This window comes from Rhinolophus hipposideros (genome assembly GCF_964194185.1).
Source record: "Rhinolophus hipposideros genome assembly, chromosome: 10".
Taxonomy (NCBI): Eukaryota; Metazoa; Chordata; class Mammalia; order Chiroptera; family Rhinolophidae; genus Rhinolophus; species Rhinolophus hipposideros.
In genome coordinates this window covers 6,677,510-6,688,150 of record NC_138056.1, presented here as the reverse complement: position 1 = coordinate 6,688,150, position 10,641 = coordinate 6,677,510, and the positions used below count along the sequence as shown (strand labels likewise).

Genomic DNA, 10,641 nt, shown 5'->3' with positions numbered 1-10,641 from the left:
GCTGGCAGCGCCGAGGCACTTCCGCCAACCACCGGTTCCCTCATTCTACAGGTGGGGCGCCCAAAGCCCAGAGGGTTGGAAGGCGTAGGAACGAGGGTACTCCATCTCTGCCCCGTTCGCCCCCCACCCCCAATTGCCAGATGAAACACGGACATGTACTTTTTTCTTTTTTTTTACAAAATGTATTCTTCTTCCTTGGAACTGAAAAATAAATCTATGTACAAAACAGGAAGAGATCAGGCTCCCCTCACCCACTCACAAACCCCTGCAGATTTCCTCTGGGGTCCCTCGAGACATACTGGACCTAGGGGAGGTTCCCAGAGGGTCAGAAGAGGTCTGCTCTGATCTGGGGCCAGTTTGGTCAGGAAGGGGGCGGAGCTCAGGATCACACAGGCCTGGGCCGGGAGTTTGGAGTTGCAGTGGGCTAGGGAGGGGAGGAAGCTAGAATTTCCAAATTCTGCAAGTGTCTCTTAAGTACTTTAGGGTAGGGAGCTTGGATTCCCAAGGGACGGAAATTTTTCTTTCTCCCCCAAGGGATGGAAATTTTAAGTGCGGAAATGTTCTCCTAGGGGCCAAGCAGGGTTTTAGGTTCCCAGACTGGAGACATGGAACCCTTCTGTGTCTAGGGTTTAGGGTGAAACCTCAGCCCCACAGGCTGGGAGCTACCCAAAACACTGTTCAGGCCTATGGTTAGAGCCTCAGTTCTGAGGTGGGGTGTGAGTTTCCGAGGTTGGACCTTTAAGGATTGGTGCTGGGGCCCAGGGTGGGGTTTCAATTGGCCAGCTGGGACTCTGGGTTTCCGACCTATGTTCCAATGACAGGAGCTGGGGTAGAGACTGACTCTGCTGACCAGAGCCTCAGGTCTGGGTAGGAGTGGGGTCTGGAGGCCAGTTCTAGGCTCCCTTGGCCAGGGGCTGGAGGGGAGCCTTGATCAGGATCAAAGGCCGGCTCCCTTGGGCTGGCAGGGAGTCCCAGCATAGTTCAGAGGCCCTTGCGCTGCCGCTTGAGGAAGGAAAGAGTGTAGTCACTGGGTGTAGACACCTTCTGCTTCTTCATCTGCACTTGCGATTGCGCGGTGAGCTGTAGCTTGATGGCACTTGAGTTGATCTTGGTGGCCACCAGTAGCTCCTTCATGCCCTTCATCTTCTCGCTCTGGAAAGTGAGCACTGGACCCTCTGGTGGTGGTGATGCGGCAGGTGGCGGCGCTGGAGTGGCACTGCCACCTTCAGGGCCGCGGGCAGTGCTCGGGACCGTCCCTGAGGGTTTCCGGGGGGGTCCTGGTACCGCACCCTGGCCCGTGCCTGGGCCCTTGTCCAGTGCTGGCTTCTTGGGTGGTGGAGGCTCCTCGGGCTTGGACTCCCGCCGTGGGCCCCGCCGCCGGCCTTCCCGGGCTTCCTCTCCCCAGGGCTCCTCCGCCTCGGCCGCCTCCGACTCCCGGCTCACTATGCGCACCTTTTGCCGCACCTAAGCCGGATGGGAAGACCAAGATGAGGGAGAGGTTGCAAGCCAGTGACTGGATCCCCAGGACCCAGCCTCAGCTGTCCTGTGGTGAGGCCTCCATCTCATATGCACCCAGAGGCAATGGTGAGCAGATCCCCTTCAGGGCCACAAGGCTCTGGCTCCTCTGTAGCTGCTGTCACCACCTGTCCTCCCCAGTCCCCGTATGCAGCTGCCCCTCACCTGTCCTTCAAAACGGCCTAGGGACTGCACAAGGAAGGTGGCCCAGCCCACATGCAGCACAGGCGTGGGGCTGCCCTCTTCCCATTTGCAGATGCCATCGTAGAACCGCAGCAGATGGGCAAAGCACTCTGGGTCCTGGAGGGCAGACCCCTGGCTCTGGGGGCCCTGGACAAAGGGGAAAGGGGGGGAAAGGAGGGCAAAGGTCAGAGCCCCTTACTTACCCCTTATCAGAGGGCACAGGCCAGGTCCCTCATTTAGGCAAAGAGCCCCGGCTCCAGAAGAGGTGAGCACAGGGGGAAAAAATTCTTAGCACCTCCTTCCTTTTACAGAATCAGTCCTTAACCAGGACTTGGGAGAAAAGGGAGAACTATCCCTGACCTCCATCCCACCCCATCAACTAAATAAGGAGCCCTGGCCTTGAAAGAGATGGACTTACACACCCCATTTACTTGAAGGCACAGGGTAGAAACCCCTAACACACCCTCAGCTCCCTCAAACCCAGGCCCAGGACCTCGGCTACTGCTGAAGAGAACGGAGCTCTCTGCGCTAGGCCACTTTCCTCAGTCCACCTTCCACCCACCAGTCCCCATGTCCTGTGACTGGGAGCCCTGATCAGGTAGAAAGGTGAGCGCCAGCCCTTCACCTGGGTCTGCTCCCCTGGCCGCTCCTCGCCGGCCTCCAGCAGGCTGGCTGCCTCCTTCAGCAGGTTGGGGATGACATCATTGGCTACCTCAAAGAACTCCTTGTAGATCTCCTCGTCCTCCCGGCAGTAGTTGTAGCTGTGAGAGCAGTAGGGCACAGTGGGGCCTCGGACGTGGTGGGTACCCCCAGGGACGTGGTGTGGGACGGAGCCCAGGCTTCCTTTCCTGGGTCATCCAGGGACCGGGAGATTGGTTGGGATCCTCACTCCGAAATAATGGTGTATATGTGTCAGTTCCGAGCAAGAGTGAGGAGGGGGGCATGGGGCTGGGGGTGCGGCCTCCACTGATGGATGATGGTGGTTGGAAATGAGGAGGAGATGGGAGGCAGGGAGGGAAAGGCCCTATTAGGAGTCCCTACCTCCTGGGTGGTGGTGGCCTTGACTGCCTAGGGACTAGAAGGGATGGCGCTTGGGACGCAGGCCTCACTCCTGGATGAGGAGGGTTGGGAATTTGGTAAAAGGGGAAGAAAGGGCGGGCTGAGCCCCTAGTGGGGGTCCTCACTCCTGGATGACAGTAGCTGTGTCGGCCCAGGCCTGTAGGGCTTCGCGCACATTGCGGTTGCGACAGTGGTAGCCAGCCAGGTACATGTACGGGTAGATGTGCTCATCCCGGTAGTAGGTCTTGGCTGAGGCAATGCCCTGGGGATAGAGCAGAGGGGCCTTAGGAAGGCAGCCCCCAGCTGCACCAATGACACGAGTGTCCCATTGGATCACACCCAAAAGGGACAATAGGCAAGATCCCAGAGAGTGCCGTCTCCGATCCCACCTCTACTTCCTGCCATCCTCTCTATCAGGTGCCCCTCTCTGGTTCTGCAGGACTGCTTGATGAGACCTGGGCCAGAATGCAGGTGGTGGGGACCCTCACAGAACAAGGCTTAGGGAAGGGAAAGGGTCCGTCCTCCAAGCTCAGGGCATGTCCCTTCCCAGGCTTTGCCACACACTCCTACGGAAACACCAAAACCTTCCAAGCACAACTCAATATCACCCCAAGTTAACACCCTGTCCTCAATACTCCCACATTTGACCTGTTATACTCCAGGAAGGACCATGAGAGGCAACAGAAAAAGGGCTAAGGTGACAAATCACTCCCAGAGTACCTCCCAGCCATGACTGCACTGAATATGTACACGGTAAATACAAAGTGGGTGACAGACCACAGTATACCGAGTTCTTCTCTCACCAGCCCCTCCAGTCCCCAGGTAGAATGGCACCCCAGCCACTGCTGGGTCTCCCTTCTGTACCCTCCAGAGATAGCCGCACCTTGTGGTAGAGGGTGAGTGGGTCTGGCCGGCCAGGGGTGGGCTCCAGTTCCTCCAAATCAGCCAAGTTCCCCAGTGCCATGGGGTACCTGAGAAAGGGTCATGAGTTCAGGCTGCAACCCGGGCTCCAGCCCCGAGGCCCAGCCTGGCCACTTCCCCCTACTGACCTTTCCAGATGTCCCAGATCATAGAGCAGCCAGAGCAGCTTCTAGGGGTCAAAAGAGAAGGTATGAGCTGTGAGGAGGGGAGGGGAATCCTCAGTCTACCAGGCAGAGGGGGCCCATCACCAGCAGAGACCTCCCACCAGGTGGGAGGGGCCAGAACCCAGGAACCAGCCCCTTATTGGAGTCAAAGCCCTTTCACATCTCAATTCCACTCTCCCAAGAGGCCCGGAAAAGGCCAGGCCAGGAATTGTTAACCATGTCACAGAAGGGGATGGTGGAGAGCAGGGAGGGAATGTACCCCCCTGCCCAAGGTTCCATGGGTACAACTCACCTGCTGCAGCTGCAGTAGCTCCAGGGAATCGGTGTGCAGGTCAATGGAAGGGTTGATGGCACACACCATAAATGCCACCTCCATCTTTCGGTCACAACGCATGTACGATCCTTTCAAGTACAGCCAGCTCTTGGGAGAGGACAAGACCAGATGTCTTATGATGGCCCACTTGTGCCTGCTCCAGGGAATGACAGCCAGGAAAGGGGCCCTTTTTCATCCCCTTCCTGACATATATAGGTATTGATGGGAAGAGGAGAGTGTGGCCCAGGAAAGCATGGCCCATTGGGTGGCTTGGGGTAGGAGTGTGAAGAGGGGAGGAGAGGAGGCAATACCCGTTCAGCCACACCCGCGTTGACTGTCTGGCCCCTGCGGTCCTCATTTCCCTTGCCATGCCAGGTGACCTCAGCTGTCTGTTCTCCATTGGGTCCAAACACTACCCAGGCATGGTCCTCAGACAGAGCCAGATGGACATCCCGGAGACCCAGAGCCTGGCAGGCCCCCACCACAGCAAAGGCCACACCAGAGCTGTCCAGTTTGGTGCCTGTGGAAGGGGGAGGTAATGAAATAGTGTCCTCTGGGCTCTGGCCAGGGGAAAGGGGGTTAGGTAGTGATGGGCTGTGTTCCCTCCCACTGTCAACTCCACGCCTACACCCAAACCTCAGACACTCTTCCATCAACCTTCTATCCCCTCCCTCCTACGTGTCCAAAGACTCTCCCTCTCCCTTTCCATTCCCCGTCCTTAACAGACCTTCTTAGATCTTCCATTAGCTCCACCCAACCTTTGACCGTTCCTTCTCTTTCTTTGCAACCATGTTATATGTTTCTGTTAATTTAAGGATTTTGTCATTTTATTGTGTCTATCATATAACAAAGCCAGCACAAATAAGACCTCTGGCGAACACTCTTTTTTCACACACCCAATGGCAAATACTCCCAATTTATCTCTGCACTCTTTTCCCGCTAAGCTCAGAAGCAGCCTCAGATTCCTTCTCAATACAGCACTCCAGGATGTGATTGCCAGTCAACTGGGCTTGGAGCAAAGAGAGATCTTTGCAAGCCTAAGCCTTAAGCCTTCACCAGAGGTGAAGCCCTTGGTCTGTTCACTTTCAAAACATTTTCGTAAGTATTTCATTTGTCTCAAATGTAGCCCGATTTTGGCTCCTCAGCTCCCACCTCCAATCTGCTGCCACCCTCTGTGCCTCATGCTGGGCTGCAGAACTCCCATAGCTGCTCAACGGCAGGGATGGGCGGTTGCAGACGGTAGGTTAACATATTTGGAACCAAGCGACTGGGGTCGAGTCCTACCCCTGCCATTCTGTGTGACTTTGGCGTATCACTTCCCCTCTCTGGGCTTCAGTTTCCCTAACTGCAAAGGGGGGATTAACACCTGCCCAACCTCACAAGGCGTGCAAACCATCCCGTGTCGTAAACATGTAGGCCAGCGTTCTCGGGTGGGACAGGATTCTCCCCCCTGGCCATCTGTGAAGCTCCTACCTGTGATGAAGCTGAAGAGGGATTGGATGTGGGCCCGATCCTTGAAGTAGGAGCGGCTAAGGCTATTCCAGATGACATCAGAGACCTTCTTCACCAGCTCGCGGCTGGAGACGCCCCCCTCTCGAGGGTAGAGAGACAGGTCCACGGCACCTCGGATCTGGGCGGTGAAGCGGGCGTAGAGCGCAGCGATGATGGATAGGTCGGCAACGGGGAAGTAGGTGAGGCCGCCGGGAGGGTCAGGCGCGGGGCTGGGCTGGAAGGTGAGCTCCGGCACGTTGGTGGGGATGACGCGGTTGACAGCTAGGAAATGCTCCACGAAGCCCAGCACCAAGGAAAGGAGCACCAGGTCCGGCTCCTCTCGGCCCAGCTCGGCTGCGAACAGGCGCACCACGTCGTCGATGGAGCGCAGGGGGAACAGCGTCTTCTGGGCGGCCTTCAGCCCCATGGCGGCGGGCCTCGGCCTGCGGGCGAGCCGGGGCAGGGAGGGTCGGGTGGGCACGGCCGGCAGTCCCCCCCGGGTGCGGCTAGGGTTCCACCCGCCCCCGCACCCACACGATCCCTTGCTTCCCCGCCCCCTTCACCCTCCGATCATCTATCTGCTCCTCCCCTTGCGTCGAAGAGACCCCCTCAGCCGATGCTGTCGGGCCTCCTCGTTCCCCCACAGCACCAAGAGCCCTGGCCCTGGATGGGGGTGCGCCCCTAGAACCCCGCTGAGGATCCCTAATGGCCGCCTCGCCCCCTCGCTGCGACTGTACCCCCGGACTCCTAGAGCTCGTCGGGAAGGCGCCCCCAGGCCAAGCCCCCCAAATCCCAATAGGAGTCCTGGCCTCAGTCCCCCGCGCCCACCTCCTCGCTTACATCCCACACAAGGCACCGCGGCGCCCGCCGCCTAGAGCCTGCTGGGAAATGGAGTTCCGCCCCTCGGGCCGCACTGCCTCCCGGGAAGTGGAGGCCAGGGCCCTCTCCTGCCCCTGCCGAGCCTTGAAATGGTGGCCAGCCGGGCCAGTCCGCGGTTGCTTATGGGAGTGGTAGTTCGCGGCACACGGAGCCCCAGAAGTAGGTGAGGAGTGGAGACAGCTCCACCTTCCTGAGGTCCTCGGGGATTGGTCGGTCCATTTCACGCAGAGCAGGTAGCGGAGAAACCGCACTGCATTCTGGGATATGCAGTCCGGGGAGAGACCAGGCACCCTCAGGAGGTCTCTGAGCTTCTGTAGGTTATCACGTGCGGGCAAGATGTGAGGAAAACGGGTGTTTTCAAACGCTGCTGGAATGTAAATGTGTTCAGCCACTTTAGTTGGATATTTATCAGTATCCATGAACATGTAAATGTGCTCACTCTATGTCTAGCAGGTTTTCCCCAGTTCTACCCATGAGAAAATCGAACACGTGGAAAGAAGAGCATTTAAAGAAGCATTATAGTTATTTGTAGTAGAGTAAAAGAAGAATGAAGTAGCTCTATGCATCCTAAAATGGATCTTCAGGACACTGGTGAAGGAAAAAAGCTGCAGAACAATCCTGTACGATAGGATAGTATTTATATCAACATTTTAAAACTTCAAAATGATACTAAATAATTTCTACAGTCATGCATTTATTTCCTTACTCATTCAACAGATTTTTGGTGTCTACAATAGGCCAGGCACTCAGTTTTAGGCACTGGATATGTAGCAATAAATAAAACATCAGATTTCTGCCCTACTTCACCTCTTGTGGGTTTTCTTCCTCAAAATCCATAAGCCTTGTCTACTCACGAGAAAACATCCGACAAATCCAAACTGAGGGACATTTAACAAAATAGATGACAATACTCTTCAAAAGTGTCAAGGTCATGAAAGACAAGGAAAGACGGAGAAGCTGTTGAGACTAAGGAGAGACTCAGTAGAGACTAAGGAGACGGCAGGACAACTAAATGCGTTGTGGTGTTCTGGATTGAATCCTGGAACAAAAAAAAAAGGACACTAGTGGAAAATCTGGCAAATAGGGTGGCTGACTGTCCCACTTTGCTAAGGACTGGGGGAACTTAGGGGTATGGGACCTTGCATTTGAAAACCAAACCAATCAAGTCTTAGGTTCCTCAGAGTCCTATTTGTGAAATTCAAATAAAGTCTGTTGCTCTATTCATAGTTGTCATAAATTGAGTTTTGACAAATATACCTGGTTGTGTAAGATATTAACATTAAGGGAAGCTGGGTGAAGGGTATATTGGAATGAGATCACCAAGGAAGTGCTGCCACGGGCTACCGTGTACCGCCCATGTGAGTGGCCGGCACCGGGGAGGGCCACTTTATGAGCTGCTGTGAGTGGATGACTGACAACCGGCTGCCTTGGGGTGGGGGGTGGGGGGTGGGGGGTCGGGGGGTGGGAGCGCAAGGCTCATAATACAGCTTGGGCCAGGGAGCTGTGTCCTACACAACTAGACTGAGAAACAACGGCTTGAACTGGAGTGGGGGGGGGGAGGCAGAAAAAGGAAGGGGGAAAGAGCAGTTTGGGAGACAAAGCCCAACGTTCTTGGACTCAAGAAAAATGGGAGGAAAGAAATTGGATATAGTGACAATACACAACTCTTTCAGGGAGCTTTGCAGCAAAGAGAAGGAGAAAAATAAGATGGCAGTTGGTGCAGGGCAAGAGGGTCAAAGAAAGCTGTTGTTGCATTGTTTAATAGGAGAGAACTGCAGGACTGATGGCCTTGAATGGATGGAGAGAATGGGAGTTCCCAAGTGACAAGTTCGGTCTTTACTAGGAGCACAAACAATTTATCCACAATAATTGGAAAAGGCAGAGTACTCAGGCTTGTGTGGTGGGTGCTTTAATTTTCTGAATGAACTAGGAAGCCTAGTGGGGCTCTCTTCCTCCCTCCTTGACACCCTTGCTCAAATGTCACCTTCTCAGTAAGGCTGACCTAGCCCTGACCAGATGGACCAAAAAATCACACACTCCAACCCAAATTTCTCTTTCAATTTCTCCACCCTGCTCTGTTTCTTAAATTTTTCTAAAGCATTAACAATGTCTAGAGCAGATTTTCTCAACCTCGGTAGGCACTATTGACATTTGGGGCCAGATAATTCTTCGTCTTTGGGGGCAGTCCTATGCAAGGCAGGATGTTTAGCAGTATCCCTGGCTCCTACCAACTAGATGCCAGGAACACCCCTCCGCCCTTGTGATAACTAGAAATGTCTTCAGACATGCCAAATGTCCCCTGGGGGACAAAATTGCGCCTAGTTGGGAACCACTATTCTGGCATAACATTTACTTGTTTATTGTTTGTCTCCTACCACCGAAATATAAGCTCCACAAGGACAAGGAATGTGTTTTGTTCACCGATGTGTCCCATGTGCCTAGAATAGTGTCTGACATGTAATTGGTGTTCAACAAATATTTGCTGAGTAAATACATTCATGCAAAAAAAAATTACTCTAATGATTGACCTAGAATTGAGGTTGTGTGAGGAGAAACATAAGAACACAAGAAGAATGAGGGAAAGCAGAAGTGTGGCAAAACTAATGGATTGTAAGTTCCAACGGGGTCAAAAGGTTTTGGAGTTTGAGTGCTGGAAAGATGGGGGTGTTGGTTGGAGAGTAGGATGCTTGAGGTTGAGATTATGGGGAGAGGGTTGTAGTTATTGGCAATGAAAAGACCGAGAGCTGTGCTTCCAGTAGAAACCTAACACAAGGTTCATAGGCAATTTGAACATTTCTAGTACCTCCATTAAAAAAAGTAAAAAGACATAAGTGAGGTTCACTCCAATTATATCCAAAATGTTTTGCAATTTGCAATCAATATAAAAATTATTAATAACATATATTTTTTCCTCACCAAGTCTTTGAAATCTGGTATGTATTTGAAATTCAGAGCAGATCTCAGTTCCGACTATGCATATTTCAAGTGGCTCCCAATAGGACGGTGCGGCTCTCCAACATGGCTGTGTGAGTGAGTGGCTGGGGTGCGGCAGCGGACAAGATGGGAGGAGTCCAAGGAACCGAGAGGCCTGGCAGTTGGATCACCCACGGGCATATCGAAGTCCCTAAGAATTAAAGCAGGAGTAGGACAGAGAGACTAACAGCAAGCCAGGAGCTAAGATTATCTACAAGTGTGTCAGAAAGAAAGTGGGTGGTATAAGCGGATAACTTGAGCTCAAACCTGAATGTCTGAAAGGAGGGAGGAGGATGCATGTAAATTGAGATGAGGATTCAGGAGGACACCTACCCCATCTCCAGGACCGGTGGCAGGAGAGGTGTGGAAAGTCTGTGTGGATTGAGGAGGGAGCAGTAGTAACCTTGGGGAGGGCAAGGTTTTTGCTAGTGCAGGAGGGTTACGGACAGTTTGCAGAAGGGGAGGAGGACATACGGGATTTTGATAAAAATGGGCCATCGACTCTCGAGGTCACAGGGGCTGAAGGTAGAGATGGGTCAGGAAAGGGGATGGCTGGAACCATGGAGAACCTGGAGGCCTGAGTCCCTTGTGGTGAAACTCATCAACAGGGATAAAAGGCAGGACCGGTTCTCATGGTCTCGAGGCTGGGCTGGGCTGGGGGCCAGCTGTGAGTGTGAGGACACTGAGGGCAGGGGTTCCTGCCAAGCTACGAAGCGTCCTGACACTCACTTGATTCCTGCTAATGGAAGCAAGGAGGCCGGGGGAGGGCTCTCCACCACATATATGTACGGGCATGTATGGAGCACATTAGCATAAACTGACCGTATAGGGGAGCGGAGGGACTCAGAGGGGAATTCCGCCCCTAATTGTTTACCCCAAAAATGTATTATTGGAATTAACTTAAAATAGCATCAGCTATGTAATATATATTTTTTATTTTTTTAAAGTTTATTGGGGTGACAATTGTTAGTCAGATTTCAGGTGTACAATTCTGTAATACGTCATCTATATATCACATTGTGTGTTCACCACCCAGAGTCAGTTCTCTTTCCATCACCATACATTGGAAGCTATGTAATATTCTTAACAAAAAAGTTAAATGTGAATCTAATGAGGACATAATCAGACAAATGCAAATTGCAG

At 53.3% G+C, this 10,641-nt stretch overlaps 1 protein-coding gene across 3 annotated transcripts; it reads right to left on the bottom strand.

The window, feature by feature from the left end:
- Positions 1-175: 175 nt before the first annotated feature.
- MEN1 (menin 1) lies at positions 176-6,724 on the bottom strand. Of its 3 annotated transcripts, none has more exons than XM_081061976.1 (10): positions 6,475-6,724; positions 5,629-6,089; positions 4,467-4,675; positions 4,135-4,263; positions 3,807-3,847; positions 3,641-3,728; positions 2,883-3,019; positions 2,324-2,459; positions 1,681-1,845; positions 176-1,464 (listed from the first exon to the last, which is right to left on the bottom strand). In XM_081061976.1, exons 2-10 carry the CDS (start codon positions 6,071-6,073, stop codon positions 982-984), a joined length of 1,833 nt encoding a protein of 610 aa, XP_080918102.1. In that variant the 5' UTR covers positions 6,074-6,089; positions 6,475-6,724; the 3' UTR covers positions 176-981. The 3 variants fall into 3 exon arrangements, with proteins under 3 accessions (XP_080918102.1, XP_080918104.1, XP_080918103.1); XM_081061978.1 differs by having other exon boundaries at positions 6,487-6,712; XM_081061977.1 differs by lacking the exon at positions 6,475-6,724 and adding an exon at positions 6,384-6,474.
- Positions 6,725-10,641: the final 3,917 nt, after the last annotated feature.

Coding starts and splice junctions, on each gene's coding strand:
- MEN1 (XM_081061978.1), bottom strand. Junction 4,264..4,466: donor ACGCGGGTGTGGCTGAACGG/GTATTGCCTCCT, acceptor TCCTCTCCCAAG/AGCTGGCTGTACTTGAAAGG. Junction 3,848..4,134: donor AGCTACTGCAGCTGCAGCAG/GTGAGTTGTACC, acceptor TTTGACCCCTAG/AAGCTGCTCTGGCTGCTCTA.